A 21338-nucleotide genomic window follows, 5' to 3' on the forward strand; every position below is an offset into this window, starting at 1 on the left:
AATACAAAATAAGTGGTGTTCGTCAGCCCAGATATTACCTTAGAAGACATAAGAACGAATATTGTTAGAGGAGAACGCGCCGCAAGATGGCCTCTTACCGAACACAAAGACTGCTTCCGGACAGAGGCCATTTATAGGCTGCCGCAGTATACTGCGGTAGTCTATGTTGGCAACAATGAAGCGTAAGATTGAGATAGCTCAAGTTTAACGCCGCGCTGTCAGCAGCCTCCAAAACCGGTGTGCGCGAAGAGTTCTCAAGCGGCGATGGTGGCAGGTACCCGCCTTTCCTCTCTATTAAAAAAAAAAATGAGGAGCAAGATGGGGATTTATACAATATCGCGATTAAGTTTCCAATCTTAACTTCTTTTAGAATGATGTCTAGATATAATTTCCAGTTGTTTGCAACAATAAAACATATCGATGTTGGACAGTGGTGCTCCTAAGAAGGGGGAGGGAGGGGGCGAGGGGAGGTCGCCCTCTCCAAAGCCTCTTCGCTGTTTGTTTTTTTAAGTTTATTTTTATTTGTTTGAAGAATGCACGAGTACTCTTGCTCACTGGAAGTGTCCAGTTGACTTCGACGATGTACACCATGCACACCTCACAGATTATTTCAAGTTCTGTCATTTCTCTTTAGAAGAGAAGGTGAGCCTTTTTGAGGTCTTTTTGGATGGCACTGTGACGGAGTGTATTCCCGACTCATTCGGTGCTGTGCGTGCGGGCACGTCTGCGTGTGTCTCACCGTGGCGTTCGCGCCAGATTACGAAGAATCCTCGCCTCGCGGCTAAGGGGAAAAAAAAGGAGAAAGATGAGGGACAGCGAAAAGGGCGGTTAGCCATTGCAAGCCTTCGGACGGAGAAAGTCTTAGTAGTTGTCTGTGTCGCGCACTCACGCCGAGTTTAGATAAAATTACATGTGCCGGAACTAGTGCTGGGTACCGTCTCTCTTCGACGTCGGGCCCCGAGTCCCGACGACGGTGTGTGTGCAGCTCCTAACCAGAGTCTTCACAGCACCATGTGACACGGCGGCGACAGCCGCGACATTATCTCCTGGGTGCCGTTCCCCACGACTTCCATGGTTGATCCCGCCGCCTAAATTATCACCCCTTCCTCCCTCCCCCCTCTCCCCCCCCCCCCCCCCCCCGCCTCCCACCAAACCAATATCTGGAATTCGCTATGGGACAGCCTCTGATCTTGGTTGTCAGGAGCCCTATGTGCAAATACTTTCCTTTGTTCCCATGAGCTACGCACCTTTACTTATTTCGGCGGTAACCACTCACGCGGTAAGCGATTTCATACGAAGAAAAGGCAGTTGTGTTTCTGCGGTGATTCGCTACAGACTACGCTGAAATGCGATAGGCATTGCTTGTTTTCACCGAACTATTCCGTGATAGCAGAACGAGCTCGCGCCTTGCTTGCCTATCCCAAGCCGAACGTCGCTCTCTACCCTTCAGCCTTTCTCGGGCACGTTGGGCACGTTCACACTCAGTATGGAGGGGCACAAGTAGTGCCCCTCTTACTGTCTCTCGCAGACACCAGTGCAAAAAAGTCGCCACGGAGCTCTATCAGAAGAAGGCGCAATTTTCGAAAGTGAGCTCTTCGTTATACGTCGCCGCTTCTGTTCAGCCATCTGTCCGCTCCCTGTTCTTGGAAGGCATCGTGAAAGACCGAGGCCTATCCAGTAAGCGCCTCGCCCTTCGCAATAAGGAGAGGAGGAGAGCGCGTGTACCGCACACTCCTGCGCATCCACATGCGTATCAATGTAAAGATCGAATTTTTATTTTTTTTTATTTTTTAAAGAAGTTATACGACATTTCATATACAATTTGATTGTGCGACAGGAAAATTACGACTTGCCATCAGTTCTTATCAGTTATCGGATCAAAATCTGAAGTACCAAGTCAGCATTGGTTCGCGTTGATTATTCAGTGAGATGGCATTAACGAGCGCAGCACGACAGAGAACCATTTCTGTATGTGGGCGCAAAGTATACAGACGCAAGCGCCTCTGGATTAATGGCCTATTCACACGGTGGCGTTTGAATACATGTACTTTTGCCAAAGGTCGAGAAACAAGCTATCACGACAACCGAGCGTTGCGGGTTACAGCCGTAACTTGCAGCTCCTCGACGTCTAGGCCACCCCGCAACGCAGTCAAACGCTACCGTGTGAATGGGCCTTTACAAGCGCCGCGGTGAGCTCTTCCAGATCACGAATAGACCTCGGCGTATGAATGAAATGCAATGTGCGAAACGGGCAAGCTGTAGTGCTTCGACATTCTGCCCCCCAATGGTATTACGGACGATGAGAGTCATCCGAAGGCCACTCAAGATCCTCTCAAAGGCCCAGGGAAAGAAAGTGGCCGGCGCAGCCGCGTCGGCGCGCGGGAGGACAGGCGCACCGGAGCGTGGACTCCCGACTGAACCCATCCGGCGGGGCCCCATCGCGCACGGGCCATTGTCCCAGGCGGCGTTTTTATTTCCACCAGCGAAAGCGCCGCCAAGCACGGAAACTGGTCTCCTTGGGTTCAATTAGGCGGCCCATCTCGCCTCCCCCTCATCCGCAAAGCAGCAGGAGCCCAAATTGCCCGCTTCCTTCCACTCCCGACTGCACACTCCCCCGAACATTGTCTCCGAGTCCGGCTCAAGCTGCCCGTTTGCTCGCGGCAGCCCAAACTTTATGAGGTCGTTGCTTTCCGGCAGCTAAAGTGTGGCTCGCGCGTTCGCAAGCGTTGCTGCGAGGCAGAAGTGCGGCCGTGCCGACGCCAAAGCGGCCTCGCCAGCGAGTCTTGGCGTACACACACAGTAGCCATCGTGGAGAAAATCTAGACCCGGCCTTAGGGAGCTGGTTGGGCAACAAGGCGAAAGCTCATGCCACAATTTGGGGAAGCGACTGGGAGGACATCCGTACGACCCAGGGGCCCGTGAAAGAGATTCGATTACAGCCTTTCGCTAGCCTTCTCCAACCTCGTTTCATTCATTTTTTTTTATCATTATCTTGTACCGCGCTTTTCTTCGGGCAGTCGATACATATAGTTTGAGGTAGAAAACTTGTAATTCATTGCATCACAATGAAGTTTACAATTCATATCGCACTCAGTATGCGCCGGGTCTCGAGTGACTTGGGTCGTAACCGCGGACTTAATAGAAGCGTCACCTGGTGATTCTGGTGAGTAGAATCATAGAAATAGGTATTCGTAATCAATTATATTTGATAAACTAAGATTGTGGAAGATTGAAGAAAAAAAAACGAACAAAACATTGAGAAGTGTTATCCTATATTACAAGATAACTGACGTAGCGGGACGCTCTCGCATTCACGGAATGCTGCGACCTCTAGCCCGAAGTTATCTTTACGACAACTCGGGAGATAACCACTGCTGCCGTCAACCGAGATAAAAAGGCCTACAAATATCAGCCTAGGTGTTCCTTCTACAAACGAGACAGGTGAACGGCCATGACAGGTGGCATGCAAAAAATAACGCACCTCAGAACGAAGCCTCGTACGGCCTCATAATGAGTCACTTTTCGACGCCTTCCTTGAACATCCATCGTTACCACGTCGACGCCGCACACTATATATATGGCTGCCTCACGCGGTAACCATTGACGCCAACACGCCGCACTCAGCAGCCCGAAAGGCGAACCGAACTCCAACGCGGGCGCCACGCCACGTACAGAACAACCCCCCCCGCACTACGACTAATGTCACGACTGCCCTTGAAACGTTGGCGGAAAGGCTCTCAGTCACTGCTGGCTCAATTCAAACGCCTCACTTTCGAGCGGAGGAATCAAAAGCGGCTACTCTGTAAAGCCGATAAAGAGCTCCCCCCTTCTGCCAAGTGGGCTTCTAACAGACGCTAAAAAGCGCGACAGTCCCCGAAAGGCCTTCGAAACCAAGGGAAAAAAAAGAGAGCATCGCTAACACACGCAGCCTCGTGTCGCCCGAGCGCTCGCGAGCTTATTACACGGCGAGTATTCGTGGCATGGGGGCAGCTCGAGCGGCCTTTCAATAGTCCGTTTAATCAGTCGCGGTCGTTAGGCGGACAAGGACGTCGCTCGGCGAGCCGAGCCTGACACTCTGGCCCGCCGCAATTAGTCGGCGCGGTCGCGCCACAATTGTTCCAATCGACCCGTGCACGCGCGCTGCGCCGCACTGTGGGAGGAAGCACGCGAGGGAATAAACTCGCGCGGTGGGTGCTCCCCTCACCCTTCCCCGGTGGAACGCGTCCAAGAAAAGCCGCTTTATTCCCGGTCAAGACTGCCGCTGTCCTACGCGGCCCCGCAGCGCATTTGCGTCCCACCGGGGATTAAGTTTCCCACGGATCTCGCGCTCGTTGCGCTCCCAGGCTTGGCAAGCCTCGTCAGCCGGAGAAACTATCGAGTCGAGAAGAACATTGGAGCGCGACCCGAACGCGTGTAGCTTTAGCCCAAGTTTGCCGGTGTACCGGGGCCGGAATAGCAGAAAGATGATCCCTAAATCACGCCATGGACACACAACCGACGCAGAACCCGCACGAAATCGCAGATTTGCAACGAATGAAAAGCATTTAGTGATATTATAAACTTTCTAACGCTTTCACTCAAAACGAAAAACGGCTCACCAACATACGCAGTGTGGTTAAACATATAAAATAGCTCGAAAAAAGACAAGGACAAGAAGAAAAAGATGAACCAACTAGCCCAACAACATACCCTACAAGACCATATGTAATGTGCTCCATTGAATCCGTATTTCCTTAAAAACGCCTTTAAAATAAAAATAAAAAATATAAGAAAACGAGGGTGCACGCTAACTAGCTGGTGCAAGATATACGCAGTGAATTCACCCCAGACTGCGGTTTCTAAACGACGACACAAACACAAATGTCTGAAAAACGTTGAATGTATTTTTATAGGCAGCTTCTCTAAGCTTCTCTCGTGCAGAGGAACAAAAGTTACGCAATCCAAAATGTTTAGCAAGTTCGGAGCTAGGAGAGGCATGCTTGATACTTTTGCTCCGCGAGTCGGTCCTCCACGCAACGTGGCATTAATTAGAAGAAAAAAATGGAGTCCAAATTTTTATTAGGACATGCTAAGGCCAATTTAACGCGACTTTCGGGATGTTTCGACGGGATTACGGAACATCGATAACATTTTCGCGTATATAACCTATCTGGGCTCTGGCAGGACACAGGCGCCATTTTAAAATCTAGCGCAGACAGCATTCCTGCGCGAAAATGCAACCCGCGCAAGGCTGTATCCGTAGGTTGCAATGGGTGGCTCTGGCATGCTTTCTAAGAAAGCAGAAGCAAATGTCTAACTAAGCAATGTGGTGTCACAGATTGCCCCCATATTTCACAGGCAAAGAATGTTATCTCAGACGTTTACGCGACGTAGTATGAATAAAGACAAAACACGAGGGAAAAAAAAAAAAGGAAATTAATTCATAAGATTATGTTTTCGATGAGAATTGATGCATGACCGGCCCTGCTGGAGCAAAGCGTTCGGGAATCAAAGATAACACAGACACCCGTACCATACAAAACTCTGCCGTATCGACCCAGAGAGTACTGATAAGTCCGGAAAATTGCGGAAGCACTTTCTCCGAGTCATTTTTTGCCACGAACGAACAAATTGTGCTTAGATCCGTTTAGATCGAGCTGCAGGGAAGGCTGCTCAAACTCTCCAAAACACGCAAGAAGTCTAAACGACACGACGAAAGACTTCGGGAAACAAAACTTGTTCTTGACGGCCAAAGCGTGCGCGACAAACCATTAGGCTAAATCAACCGCGGCCTCTTTTTTTAAGGATAGAGCCCGGTCTATTTCGAAGCGCTTGAGGTGCAACGGGAATGCCACAAAGCGCCTTGTAAGGAACATAATATTGCACGCAAATCTGTTTTACCACGCACCATGTTTCATGCCCGCAGATCGCGATTTCTTTGACGGGATTATTATTTTTTGTGTCTATTTGAGATGCACAAATACTGAAGTTAAAGCCAATTATGTCCAGATATAAGCCCCCCCCCCCCCCCCTCTCCCCAATTCTCTTCAAGTGCACTTATTTAATTCAAGTAAGCTGCACCCATGACAAACAGGCCTTCAGATAGCTGCATCCAAAGGGCCCAGTCGGAACCCAGAATTAAAACTAAGAAACTTTTATAAACGGTGCGTTTGGCAGCACAGAAAAGACTGCACAATGACATGCGAAAATGGTGCCATCAAGTTGGGAGGCCGATAACTTACGTAATGTTCCCATAATAAAACAAAAAACAAAAACAAATAAACTATGCGGTTATACCAGTTATGTACGAGTGGCCCCGAAAAAGTTACTAAATACCGTTATTTGCTCAAAAAATAACTAAATACGTTACACGCTACTCATTCTCAGAAGGAACGCGTTACCTTACTTCAAATGTAACGACTTACTTTGACGATCAAAAATACAACTTCTTTTGTTTCATGGTTTATTTATTTCTTCTTTTTTTTTTTTCAGTAGCCGTTGCATTTAAGCTGCCTCTCCAAGTTTTTATCAGTTGCGTTATGCTTCACCGCTTCCTTGAGTATACTTCTCCGGCGACGCTCAGAAGTCGTTCTACTGACGCGCTCGAAGGAACGGAAGTGTTGTGCTCCAGGAAGAGCTGGTTGAATTTGAGATTCCCCTTTTTTTCTTTTGTTCACTCTGCTTCGAAAGTTCCAAGGGTTCTGTGCCGTCCCGTGCTGACAACCTCAGAGTTTACAATCGGTCTGCACACGATTCCAGAAGGTCAGACCAACAAACCTTATTCTGTTCGCTGGGTGATGGACGTTCCCGGTTGTAGAGTTCGACTGACGTGTTCACCAAGAAACGTTGCTATCTGTCATACCGTTTAGTAGTTGTTTTACGGGTTGCCCATATGCCATTGTCGCGAGAGACGCATACTCAGGTTAGAATTAAAGTCTGACTGGGTAAACGGTGTTCTACACCTCAAAGTAACGCGTTCCGTTTGAGGAGTAACTCTTCAAACGTAACGGGATGCGAATGTCGTTACTTGGTGTTAAAAGTAACTAAGTACGTTAGTCGTTCCTTTTCTAAAAAAAGTAACTAAATACGTTACTTGTTACCGAAGAAAGTAACTAGGTAGAAGTAACGCGTTACTAGTAACGCATTACGTACATGTCTGGGTTATACGTATCGAAATGCGTGATTTCAGTTGGCTGTTCTGCCTTAGCAGAGTATTCTAGAAGCTTTGAAGAGAAGCACGTGTCTTTCGAAAGGGGTGTGTGCAGCGGATGAATGAGCAGAAGATGAGCCACAGACACCACGGTGGAGAATAAAAATCAATATAATTAAAATCCCGATTTAAATCACACCGGTTTTGCTACGACTATCTAAAGTCAAACATTTGCAGCAAAACATAATTTCGAAATGTTTTTTTTTTATTTACTTTATACCGTTTCTGTATTATATCCTATTTTCTGTCAGCATTTGTTTTCTATTTAAATCAAAGAATCACCAGGAAAGAAAGATTTACACTGCCGCGCAAGTGGCGGAGTTGGCGACGCACGCCCCTGCCACACAGAGGAAACGTGTTCAAACGTCGCGCTTGGCCCAGTTCTTTCTTTTCTAAATATTTGCTCACCTGGAACTCGGTTGTCATCGTGTGTTCTGGCTTATGCCATTCCTTATCAGACTGCGTGTATAAAATCGGATGCTTCGGGTCAGGAGCCCTTTCGTCGCCCACACAGGGCGCGGTGGTATACCTCTCGCTCGTTTGCAGGAACAAGTTGGCCTATAGACGTTTTTCCTTCTAAATTAAACTTCTCTTTTTATTCGTGACTATAGCAGGCCGAGCACTATCAAAAACACAAAAATGGCGACCTTCAAATCGGAGTATTCAAGTTTCTTACTATACTTTCCACCCTGTTTGATGAAAGTAATCCCTGGAGAAGGGAACAAGAGGGACAAAGGACAAACATAAATCTCCAAACACAGCTAGGTGACTGGTGAGCGACCGAAAAAATCCGCCTGGTCCGGGTATCGAACCCGGGACCTCTCCATTACAGGTGGAGCGCTCTACCAATTGAGCTAACCAGGGGTTAGATGGAGATTTGTGTTTGTCCTTTGTCCCTCTTGTTCCCCTTCTCCAGGGATTACTTTCATCATTCTTGTCCAGCTCGCTTGCACCTTTGCAATTAATTGCATTCTAATTACCACTCTGTTTGCCAGTTATGCAATGGTTGTAAGCAAATCAACGCGAAAGAAAAAGCACAGTGTTTTTCACTACATTTTGTTTTAGTATGACAGTGTTTACATTAATAAAAGGTTGTTAATGATTCGCACCCTTCAGCAACGGTGATGCCGCGGTGCGAAAATCGCGCTCTCTAGCTCCAGGATGATGGCTTCACAATAGAGGTGCTCGCCTACACCTTCCTGACGTGAAGAAATAAAGTAAGGCTCCAATACTGCTCGTGTATAGCAAAGCTGGAATTACTTCCGCGTCGCGGACCCAGCCTCTTACTGTTGTTCTACGACGATGATCCAGATGACCGCCATTTTGATAGGCGCCAGCGCGCCCCCTATAGGTCATGAAAGTTGCGAATACTTAAATTTACAGTAATGTTTTCTTCCGTTTCGTTTTCAGCAAAGGGATGGATTAGTCAATCACTCTGTCATGTTTACTTAAAATTAGTCTACTGCACTCTAAAAAATGCCCGTGCGTCTGCTTTCCCGCACAACACTCGGAGAGCCAATCACCGCAACTTACGAAGGCAGCTCAGCGAATGACGATGCCGAAACATATGTTTAGACCAAAGAAACGCAGTCTGAGTTGTGACATTAAGCAATGCGAGGGTGACGTTTTGCACTGCTTAATGTCACAACTCAGACTGCGTTTTTTGGTCTAAACTTATGTTTCGGCAGGGTCATTCGCTTAGCTGCCTCTGTACGTTGCGGTGATTGGCTCTCCGAGTGTTGTGCGTGAAAGTAGACGCACAGACTTTTTTAGAGTGATAACGACTCGCTACTTTATAGCTAGTGATATAAACCATATTATTTGGATTTAAACAAAAAAAAGTAAATAAAATAAATCGGACTTATTTAAATTTTTTTTTTTTTGTTTTGTCTTTATGGTCGCTGATTTGCCTCAAAATCGGCTCACCACACCGATAGACACGGCTCTACCAGTTCGCCAAGTATTATGTGAAAAGAAATACATTTCGCGAAGTTATTGAATTTTCGAATTTCGTTTTTATCGTGTTTCTCAAACCGGGAGCCCCTACTGGCAACATTGATGTGTGACGACGGAAATGGTACAAAGTGGGCAGTAAGCCATGCTCCCAACCGATCACAGGACGTTTGATGGTGGCAAAATAATGCTTGGTAGCTGATTCACTAAGCAAGCAAGCAAAAGACACTCGACATACTCTGTTTAAGACTACCTGCAGGACCTGAAGGTCTGTACCATTTGTGACGTCACGCCACTGGAGAACGCACGGAAATTTGAATGCTGGTTTCGGCATCATCTTCATTTACGGTTTTCTCAATTGTTGTTTTGAATTTCGAGAAAATAAATAACATACCGTGAATACCAAGGACCGGATAGCGAGAAGATGCAATTCGTTTGGGTAGCTCAAAAAACGGCCGAAGTAAAAAAAACAAAAACAAAAAGAAAAACATTCACGATTTTTTTTTTTTTTGCCTTGCCAGAAACTACATATTACTGACTAACTGACTGGCATTACTGACTAATATGGCAGGGATAGGACAAGAACCTTCGAAGCGTTTATTTTTTTTTTTTTTTTTAATACTGTTTGATGACAGAATCTGAAATATTCCTTCCGAGTTCTTGTCACATCATTTTCGCGGATAACGAGAACATGTTTCATCGGAGAAAAACAGGCCCTTTAAACATCCGTGGTCGTAAATCGCTGCGTTTAAGATCCTTCGGTCGGTGTCCTCCCTGCGGAGGTCAGACGCAAGAAAGACAGCCAACAGAGACCAAACGCAGCGAGACTAGACAAAGTTACTGGCGGAGGAAATAACAAGACCAGAGATGGCGTCCTCGAACGCACTCTCGCACAAATCACATATACTGGCATTCGCCACACGCGTATTTGTCTTTGCGGGGGATGTGCGTCAACCCGCGGGAATGCACGCTGAATTCCAGGTATTTCTCCCTCCCTTGCATACATACACACACGGGCACACCTAATCCGAGATATACGGTCCGGTTGGAAAAGTCGATTTAGCGCTGCGATCTTTTATGAAACGAATTTTGGCCGAATGATTTGCACAGTCAGGCCGCAAACTTGCGAGGTTGGTTCGGATATACCTTGGCCGTATTTCTTCCCCAATTTTCATTTCGTCGTCGGCAGAACCTTCATCGCATCTGTGGCGCGTGTTTGAGCTTTCGAAGGCGACTGTTACGCCCGCGAGTCACGTGAGATGGGGTGAAATATAACCGTTCCGGGCACATTGAACCTCGCGCACCGTCTGACTTCTTGCGCACTGCGGTGGCGTTGTCCGCCCGGCTCTGCGCAGCCGCGGTTGGAAAATTTTGCTTCGACACGACTGCTGGCCGTGCGATGCTGTACTTCTGATTCACGGGCTTTCTTTTTTTTCTTTTTTAAGTCCTTTAGACCGCAGGTCCCTGTGAAATTGCTGAATCGCATCATGTCTTCCGTCTCAAGTTCCTTTGAAGGGCATTTGTATGGATTTTGAGTTCGCATTTTTATGGCGCAAACTCATTCTGCGCCTCGTAAGCGTTCCAGAAAACCGAAAATCATAATCATACGCGGTTTTTTTTCCTATTAAAAGCGCGTCCAAACATCGCGTTATGTTTTCGTTTTTTTTTTTTAATATATGTAAAACAAAAGGCGCCGGTCGGGATGTCTCGCTGCGTTTTTAATAAGTAAGAGGATCACTAAAGATTGTTATTTTCGGTTTTATACAATGCTTAGGGCGCATAGACCGAGTTCGAGCAAGAAAATGAGAATTTAGAAATTTTCTTCGTAAATATAAAATTCGTCCACTGCTGTCGCAGTTTTGAAATGCCCACATTGAAATTTTCTTATAATTTTTTTTTATTGTTACGTGAATGCATGCGATTTTATTTCAAACAGGACTACTACTCCTGGGCGCGTAGATCAAGGCGTCTGATTGATATCTGCAACGGTATTTCTGAGATGTCACAGAGCGGTCACAGTTGTTACAAAGACTCTCTTCTTCGTCACATCCTTTTTTTTTATCTTTTATTTACTTTTAGAGGCGAGGATGATGAGTTTCCGTACTTTTATATTAATAAGAATAATAACAATAATAATAATAATGAAAGCGCACAACAGGGCTCGTTTAGGAATGTTCAGGCGATCGAAAGAAGTAAGCTGCCGAGAAGCTTATGAGACCCGTGAACATATGCGCCAAAGCGAAATAAAACTGGCAAAAGAGCGGCCCGAATTTTATATGTGCCAAAATGTTTCCTAATGCATGCGTTAAATAAAAAAAAAAGTAGGAACGGCATGGGTTTAGATAATAGAGGGTTTTAGTAGATGGTTCCGATGACTTCGGTAACAATACCCGATACTCCACCGACGCCTTTGCTCATGCATCGTATGGTTATCGGGGGTATCGGAGGTACCAAAACGACCCGCTAAAACTACCGTATGTAAACAACATCGTCGCGATACGTAATGATGGAAACTATAGCCGACTCGTTTTCAGAATTCCGTCCAGTGCAATGCTCGGGGACGACTTTTCACCGGGGGCAACAATGCCGATCGTATGCCGATCGTCGGAAAACGGTTCGCCGCATTCGCACCCCGACCAAGCGATAAGACGCAGGCCAGCCGCACCGAATAGGTGCGAAATATAGGGAGCAAAAACGTGACGTTTGGGACTTTTACCTTTTTCTATTGTGTTCCTCAGTCTTACGATTTTGTAATTACGAAGAGCCACCAGCTGGCTCGTTTTCTAAGTGTCATTCAGCTCCCTTCATTTTTCTTAAGATTCCCGTGACGTACAGCCTCCAGATGTTTTGAACAATATCGCGCGAACAGCAACCGGCCGGTAGATCAGCGCCTTATCGCGGCGTGAAGCAGCAAGTCAGCGAGACTATATAGGCGTGTGCCTTTTGCCATAAGCGCTTGGTCTCGCCAACCTGCTCTTTCACACCGCGATAAGGCGCTGATCTACCAGGCGGTCGGCGTTCGCGCGATATTGTTCAAAAACAAAACCTAGAGGTTGTCCTAGCCTAATAGTGGAACTCGGCATTCGGCGTTTGGTGCTGTGAAAAACTGCCGAAACGTCCGCCATCAGTCGGCCCGGGCTGCAGTAAAAGCTAGCAGCCTCCCCGAACGACAGAGGGGAGCTCCAGAGGGAGGGACCTGCAGGGGGCTGTCGCCTCTAAGCTAACATGGCTCTTGTGCCCCTGGCGCTTTCTTTTTTTTTGCTGTTTTTGTTTTTATGCAGCGGTCCTAAGACCGACTGGGACCGCGATAAGAGAATCTTCGGCGTCCCGGGGAAAGTTTTCGGAATGCGCGTGGTGCCACAAAAGAAAGCGAACTTGATTCGAACCCAAAGAAATACAAAGATCTGAAAACCAACTTTTAAGCGAACTTTTTTTTTTATTATCTCAAATCGCATGAATTTATTTTTTGTTCCTCATTTCGAACAGTATATCAATATATTTTTTTCCGATCGAAACTGAAAGCAGAGAGGGGAGGAAACCCAAATAATACAAGCACTGCAACATTGCGAATCGTAGCCTAGCAGGCAGCGAGCACCTTCTCAGCGCTCTCCAGTGGGTGGGAACCCTTCGCGAGGCAAGAGGCCGCGCGACCGCAGCACAGTTAACACTCCAGTGGAGAACTCTGCGTGCCGCTCAAGCGACGTCCGACAACGCGCCGCCGCAACGAGCGGTGGGACAAGAGAGCAGCGGGGTGAAGCTCACCTTCCTGGGCGGCAGAGCCTCGTGCAGGCTACTCGTGCTCGAAGAGCGCGAAGACAGTTGCTCGGCTCCTCCACTGCCGAAGCTCACGCTGCTGTTGAGGCTCAGCGCGTCGTTGGCCTGGGTCTTGATGCAGCGGAACGGAGACAGGGTTGACGTGGACGTGTGCACGTGCTTCAGCATGGCGAGCACCGCAGTCCGGGCGCGGTTATACTCCAAACGGGGCACGGGCCCCCACGGCACGCAGAGCGCAGCGGTACGCCGAACACCCTCCCGCGAGCAAGTTTGTCCAAAACTGGAGTCGACGCGCTTCGTACGCGGCCGACGGCCGGAGGGCTGGAGCGTCGCGCAGCGACGTCACTCCCTTCCCGAGCTACGATTGGATAGGTGCCCGGCGCGTGCCGCGTGACGTAGAAACTTGGCGCTCGACGGCTCGCTCGACGCCTCGCCGCCTGTGGGCGCCTTCTCTCTCACCCGAGATTTTCGCAGCGTTGTCATCGCGGCATTAGATGAGTCGACAAGGAAAATCCGTAGTCGCTCTCATCATCCGTGTCTTCTTAGTGGATTCTAAGAATAAAGCGAGAACAAGCAATCGATGCTGTGTCTCTGGGGACGCTCGAATCTCGTTCTCGGTAAGAAAGAGCACAGTCTTGCATCGCAAATTGCACCCAGTTCTTCGGTATCAGGCGCGTCGCTTTATTCTGCATTCGGTACGTGCCTCAGAAGTGAAAGATTTGGAGCCGATGTAGCGCTGGCCTAGTTACATCTTCTAGTGTTATCAAAATCGCTCCAAGATTGTTTTCTTCCGCCGGATAGGGCGTCTCAGTCACTTGGACATAAGGAAATTTTAACGAAACTACGAACGGCTTGGGGACTTTCCTAGCATATAAATGTTAGGAGTTTCATATTTGCGCGAATGAGGCGAAACGCTGGGCTTGGGAATGCCATTACACAATTCGCTGTTTTTTTTTTTGTTTTTGTTTTTTTTTAATTCTTGATTTAGGCTTTTGAAGTGCGCCATACTTTTTGTGACTACAAAAAGCAGTTTAATCTTTGGGTAAATAGTATTTTATCTGCTCTATTACTTCGTAAATCAAAACCTCGTGAAAAAAGCTATGCCCCTTTTCCGTCTTTCTCTCTACAAAGCTCCCAGCTGAATTGTTTTCCGTTAGCTTCGTGCACACGATGCCACTGTTGCCATATTGCCATTAGATTGCAACACCAAAACTGCAAAGTAAAAAAAAAAAAAAATCTTAGACGACGTAGGATTGTGGAGTTTGAACTCGAGCACGATTTGTAAGTTAGCTATTGCTAATTGCCTTTCCTTTTCTTTCTTTTTTATTTTACGTAAGAGCGCAAGGCGCTGTATGGTCTTGTTCTTGTAGAAGAGACGGCAAGCTTGCGGAATGCAAAACAGATAACTGGCCGATGCACGATCAGTGTATAACTCGGTTCCTCACCAGCTGAGAAGCCCAAGACCGATGAACAAATTTGTCCCTCGGTCTCTGGTTTCCAAGATGTTGAAAGATATGAATGATTTAGGAATACTCCCCGGAGGTGGACAATAGAGGCACAAGAATAAAAATTGACTTCCACCTGAGATGGAACGCAACAAAGCGTCGTCCAGGGCCTAGGCGACTGGTGCACCGCTCAGAACCGTCACCAGGGGGGGGGGGGGGGGGGGGGGGGGGGGGTTGGCTTTGCGGATGTCAAGCGAAAGGCTCTCTTTTTTCTTTCTTGCGTTTTACAAACACGTCGGTTCGAGCTATGTGACATGCACACGATGGCCCACCGGTTTCAGTCCATAGCCTCCAGATTTGACACAGGTGTAGTTTTCACATGCAAATCGAGTCTGGGAGACCTGCGCAAGTCCGGGTGCAAAAAGGGGCTCCCTCCCGCTGCCCCGCTGCACCAAGAAACATGGTAACAGGCTCACATGCAAGACTGAGCAGAACTTTCCCTGCCCATGTCCTGCGGCGCTAACTACATGGGCCAAACGGGTCGCGGCGTAAACGATCGCCTCCGGGAGCATCAGAAAGGTGTAGAAAACGCCGCACCCAACACTCAGCCCCCGATTGACACGGACGGGCATATCGCGGCTGCAATTCCGACTTTGCCGCCTCGACGACGTTCGTAAATCTTCGCGACCGTGTCTGGAGGAAGATTATAGGCTACGTTTACATGGATGCGACAGCAGCGCATCGGATCCAGCTAGCGAATCGGATCCACTTCAACCACTACGTTTACATGGATTCGGATCGACCTGTAGCGGCACCTCGTGTCGAAGGATCACAACGCAAACCTCGTGACCTTCAAATTGTTTCCGAGGCGTCCGGTTTGCCTAGCGGCATGCCAAGCAAAGCTTCCGTAATCCCTCGCCCGAGCACTCGATCCGATCCGCTAGCGTATACATGGAGAGTCTCGATTCAGATTGACTATCTCAAACCCAGCGGATCGGATCGGATCCGATCCGATCCGATCCGAGTTGTTTACATGGACCGATTCGATTCGTTAACTGGATCCGATGCGCTGCAGTCGCATCCATGTAAACGTAGCCATAGAAGCCTTTCGAATAGTGACGAGCCCGCAGATCGTGGGCTCATCGTCTCTCTTGCTCAGTAGTACCTCGGGGCCCCGGAGGCTCAACTAATGCCCTTTTATCCCCCCCCCCCCCCTCTTTCTTCCAATGCTTGGAAGTCGTGGCATCAACAAGTACCCCCCCCCCCCCCCCCCCCCGGAAAAAAATTCCTGTCTACGGGCCTGGCTCCGCTGAACAAAATCCGCATAAAATCGATTCCCGGAATCGGCTGGTCTGGAGAGGGGAGCCCCATCTCAGTTGGGAGTTCTTGTGAAGACTAAAGATGTTGAACGTTGTTATCGGTATTTCTGTCTCTCTCTTTCTTTTCTGCCGATTTGTGCGCCTGGTCACGTAAGCATATATACGGTATATATATATATATATATATATATATATATATATATATATATATATATATATATATATATAAATCAGGGAAACATCGAATATATATATATATATATTCGATGTTTCCATCATTTAAATGGAAAATAAAAGCGCGCCAAAATTATCAAATGATGGACTAAAGGTAAATAAAATTTGTTTCGAGATTACTTTTGGGGGAAAGGTTTGATATAAATCATCAAAGAAAAACCAGTGGGATATAAATCAGAATTTAAATTATTTTGAATTGCCTTGTCTACCCTGCCGACGAATGTTGGTGCAGCCGAGAGGCGACCAGGCGCAAGGAGCTTTACTCCACATGCCTGCCATTCAACGTCGGGAGAGATGCTAGCGTGTAGGTGAGGGAGATAGTGTTCTTGCAGGTGTGCGAGCTCGTCGATTTGCATAGCATGTCTGGTGTTCCCGAAAAAAGAAAAAAAAAGTTGACGACGAAGATTTTTGACGAACAATTTATTTCGTGGGTTTAGAAAGTAGCTTTACTTGCTATATATAGTTCAGACTGTGAATCTTGGTGTCTCCACGAGGAGTCCCCTTCCACAGAGTCCTGAAGCACAGCCTGCTCCATTCGGCGCCAGTGTGTAAATGGGTGCGCGAAGAAACGGGACTTTCAAGTTCATTACCCTCAAGGGCATTCTCGTGGAATGCATTACATGAGGGTGAAACAAGAATTACTAGCGGCAATAACAACATACTAAATATATTAAACATTAACTTCACGTACACATAAACAATACATAAACATACGAAGGAAAACCATGCACGGGGATCGGTAGCATTGGTAATTGACACTAATATAACGAGGCAAATATAGTGTTCGCTAATCAAGTCAGTAGAATTAAACATATCTCGCGAAACACAGAAGGATCTTGCTCTTTTATAATATCGTCAGTGAGGGAGTTCCAGTTTGTAATAAAAAGCGCAAGTGGTGAAAATTTGAATCTATTAGTGCGACCGAATATTCGCTCAATTTTCAGAGAATGATCATGACGTATGGATTGTGTACAAAGCACGATAATCGTAGGACACAAGCGAAGCCGCTTCCCTGACTGATAGCAAAGTAAACTTGCGGTCAGAAAATTAACGCCTGCCTTCAATACGTGTACGAAAGAGTCAGGCGAAAAGGACGGACAGGACAAACATCTTTCGTGTCCGTCCTCTTCGTCTGACTCTTGCGTATATTTTTGAATTTATTACCAACGCGCTCAATACAAGTTTACAAACGTGAGCTCCGGGATTTCAGTGTCCCTGCCAAGCACGCGCACTCGTGCAGGGCAGGCACTCTTTCAGACCTCAAGCTCGCGCTTGTAGCATCGTCTGCATCTGGCTTTAAGCTGAAACAAAGAAACACGAATTTATGTAAGCAGAGCTCTACGAGATGATCATCATATGTTTGATTCAACGGTGGAGGACGGTTTCAAACGGTTTCAAACGGTTTCAAACGGTTTCAAACGGCCGTGCAAAACTGAAAACAACTCCATATAAAATAAGTTAGCTTTTTTTTCCGACGTGGAAGTATTTTGCTTGCAGTTTGGTAATCTTGAGGAAATTTTCGAAACTTACGCTTGTTTTCAGTCCAGAAACACTTTTGTGCAAGAAAAAAAAAAAAGCGTGAAGTTGCAGGAAGTGTTATCACGTCCATATAACTTTCCCAATGTTAATTATGATTATGCTCGTGCGGGGTCGCGCACTCATATCAAGCGCCATGTGATACGAATAGAATAGGACACCTAAAGGGCCGTTGAAAATGACCCAGGGTCTTGAAATGCCGATTCCCTCCTCCCTTCCTTCTCAGAGATCAAAGAAACCACCCCAACAACAGACAACGAGACGTCTCAATAAAATTAAATAGATCAGGTGTCGCGTACCCTCGATGAGCTCTGGCCGCGGCCTCTCTTTTCCGCGCCGATTGCGTAGCATTGCAAGGCCGAGTCGCATATCGGCGGGTCGCGGGACGCGGCGTATCGGGTTCCATCTAACGCACGTGCACATTGACGATGTCGCCTTCGTCCCTCCCGTTGCTTTCCCAGGAGAACAGCGCGCCGCCCGTCGCGGTTCTGGGCAACAGCACGTATACACATAGCCGCTCTATACGCGTATCTCAATACAATAAAGAAAAAAAAATTCCTTGTTTTTTTAGCGAGTAGTAGCCGGCATTAACCCATTTAAATGAAAACAACTTATCCATGTTGCTATTGCTCTACTTCAGTGGGTGCAATGCGGGCGAAGGTGCGTTGCCGGCCTGACAGCAAGAAAACTATCGAACGAACACATCCTGTTTGAAACGTCGCTGATTTCGAAGTCAATCGCTTCGGAGTGGATATGTCCCTAGCTCCGTTGCTCTGAATTCACCGGCGAGCTGAAAAAACCCATCAGATCAGTGCTCGTGCAATGCGCCGAGAAACCTGGCGAGAGGAGCAGACGTCAGGACGCCGAGTTCTGGTTGGAAGGATTAGTGGGGAGACCTAAAGCGAGCTGCCTTTGTCTCCACTGTGCACTCGTTGAAAGCGTTCGAACGCGAGAGCCAAACGCCGGAGTTCCGCCTTCTAACGCGTTCGACGAGTGCAGTGGAGACAAGGTGTGCTTTAGGTCTCCCCACTAATCCTTCCAATCAGAGCTCGGCGTTCGGACGCCCCCCGCGCGCTCTCGTTTCCTCCTTTCCCCCAGTTTCTCGGCGCGTAAGAAATGCTGCGACGAGGCGGGCAAAATTGGAAAGCGCGAAGTGTACGCATTGGGCAAACGCGAAATTACTTTGAAAAATAATAAACGTACCTATGATATGACATTGATTGTAGTACCGAGGTTGTCGAAAAGCAGTGCTGGCACAGCACTGCTTTTCGATAACCTCTTAAATTAACAACAAAATAGCGTTATTCCTTACTTTTACGAAAATCTGAGTTGCTTTATACCATTTCTCCAAATGTCATTAACTACCTTTAAAGTTCCTTTCCACAACTAATGAATGTTACGTTGGCGTTAGAACCAGCGCTGCGTTGTTTCTATTAAAAAATTGTTATATGACAGAGGGTCGTAATATGACGCGCTAAGAACTTCTAGAATGATACACTTTTCCAGAACTGTTTCATACTGTTTCCCGGTCGTTCTTAAGAAATTTGCCGAATATGCTAGTGTTCGTGTGTTGGCACATCGAACGTAAGAACAATGTGGGTGTTTTGGGGAAACCAAAAATAAAGATTATTATTAATATTGCTAGATTACTGCTATTATACGAAGAATGTGCCACGGATGGCTGCGAGTTCTGTGTTACGGCAACGTTGTGAATTGTCGCGGTCCCATTGGGAACTTTAAAACGCCAGGTTAACATCTCTTTCTCCCCGGCCCATTTCTTTGTCAATTCAAGTGTTTGTTTGTTTTTTTCTTTTGTAGGGACTGTTTTGTTTTCTACGCAGAGTGAAGTATGCCTTTTTTATTTATTTATTTTTTTTTTAAGGGAAAACGTGACTATAACTCAGATAAAAAGATTCGGGTAACAAGCAAAGAAATTGCATCAACTCTACCATAAAACGGTAAAGAAAGTACGTTTCTCGGCAGTAATTTAGGATTCTAACGAGTGCGTTACTATGATTGGTGTGAACGGAGGGCTCATGAGGCTAAAGCACCTTCCGTTTTGAGCACATTTATGTTTGTTCACTATTCCAATCGGGAAATATAAGGTGGCTGAGTCAGATCCGTCTCATTATGCATTTCGGTAGTTTCCTCATCATCTCCACGTGCAAACCCCACTACTCAGCACACGCGCAAGTTCGTCGCTCTGGAGAGCGAACGGAGCACGCGCCTTACACGTGCGAACACGGCGATTAGAAGACACAAAACGGACTATAATGCGGAGTAACTTGTCTCTGTGCGAAGTCCACTCACAATCGCATGCAAATGACTACATAGTCTATGCGAAGTATGCGGCGGGCAGCTCACATTATCCGAACCCAAATCTTCTAGCCGCTTCCCGAACGAGCCCGCTCACAAGCAGACGGGAACGTTTCTAGCTCGCCGTCGTTCGAGAAACTCAAGACGACGGCTGGGGCTTCATCCCGGTGGTCCCTGTTCCATCGCTGCAGGCATGGAGAGAAAGAGAGCGAGCCCTGTGTGACGCACACCGCCGCACGCGGTTGACATGCATTCCTGGCCATCTTAGTAGAAACCCAAACTCTGCTAGGGGCTACCGGCCTATTTACCGACTTTGATTTCCTCGCGCAACCAAGCGCGAAACCCGGAAAGAGGCGCGACGCTCGCGATGACGCATTCCGAGCGGGTTAGGAGACTGGCGCTCGTACTGGCGCCGGTAATACCCCCGTTTTCGATTGATCGTGATTGCGATACGCGGCTCGGAGAGCCGGGGAATTAAGAAAAACCCTTCGTTCGGGATTCGGCCGAGAGGGAGGAAAGTGGAGAGCGAGAGCTTTCGGAAGGCGGTCCCTAAGTGCGGGAGCTCCAACAGCGAAACCGCTGCGGAAAAAAAGGCTACAAAAGAGCTCGCGCTTGAAAAATTAACAAATGCTACGACCTGCACACTCGTTAGCTTGCGGTCGTAGCCCTTCTAGACATACAAAATACAGCACGAGTGCGCCCCCCCCCCCCCCCCCCCCCTTTCTCACACCGGCAGGAAGAAAAAAAAAACACAAACAACTTAAGGCAGTGTGAACTTACGCCCAAATAAAGCCTAAATTTTATTAAAATGCTTGTGATACTAATCAAGTAAACCGTCCATTGCGCGGCGAGGCGCTTGTTTATCCACCGTTTTCTACGGGAAGATTCTCCCGTAATCACACAGAAGGTGAAGGCCAAGTAATCTACACTATTGGCATCCGGCCTTCAGGCCTTCGGAGCTGCAGTGGTACGAGCGTTTGCTCATAGGCTCGAAAATTGCCATACTAGCTCGTGTGGAGGAAGCAGCTCCCATAGAGCTCACGCGCGCCTAACCTCTCGAAAGACCTTTTGCAAAAATCCCCAAACGTCGCGAGCGAAGTCGTGTACGGCTTCTTACCATCGTACGGAGTTGCTCGACTGCCCTGGCCCGCTTGCCGTCGCCTCCAAGGTCGCCTCTTTCGCCTGTTAGAACCGGTTGTACCTAACGTTCCCGGCATTCCTTTCGGAGCCGCAGATGGCGCGGCACGCTTTGCAAAAGGTCGCTTGTGTGGAGTGTTCAGTCTCCACCTGGGGGGGCTGTGCTGATGTGCGAGGCCAAAACACTTGCGCATGGCCACAGCCATGGCTCACAAAAACAATAAACAAGTAAAAAAAAAGTGCCCATACTATAGCTTAGAGCGTATATACACGGGAATATCTGTTTCTTCGCAAACAGCATGTTGTGCCGAATGGCGGTCAGTCCAAGTGTGCGGACGTAGCATCAGGAGTTCCTCAAGGTTCTTTCATTGGACGTGTTGTTTCTGCCGAATGATAGTGTGTACGGTACTTCGTCTACTATAAGCCTTTGCGCGG

The 21338-nt window shown here is 47.6% G+C and overlaps 1 protein-coding gene across 2 annotated transcripts in view; it reads right to left on the reverse strand.

Annotated features, from left to right (window-relative positions):
* The window catches only part of LOC8029073, a 97124-nt gene extending 83870 nt beyond the window's left edge, over positions 1 to 13254 (reverse strand). The window contains exon 1 of one of the 2 annotated variants that reach the window (XM_029995084.3): positions 12905 to 13254. In XM_029995084.3, the coding sequence (XP_029850944.1) occupies positions 12905 to 13084 (180 nt within the window). In that variant the 5' untranslated portion in view covers positions 13085 to 13254. The remainder of the gene's footprint in view (positions 1 to 12904) is intronic. The other variant, XM_029995085.3, reaches the window with a different exon arrangement.
* Between the last annotated feature and the right edge of the window lie 8084 nt (positions 13255 to 21338).

Source organism: Ixodes scapularis, unplaced genomic scaffold (assembly GCF_016920785.2).
Source record: "Ixodes scapularis isolate PalLabHiFi unplaced genomic scaffold, ASM1692078v2 PGA_scaffold9__187_contigs__length_104089568, whole genome shotgun sequence".
Lineage (NCBI taxonomy): Eukaryota > Metazoa > Arthropoda > Arachnida > Ixodida > Ixodidae > Ixodes > Ixodes scapularis.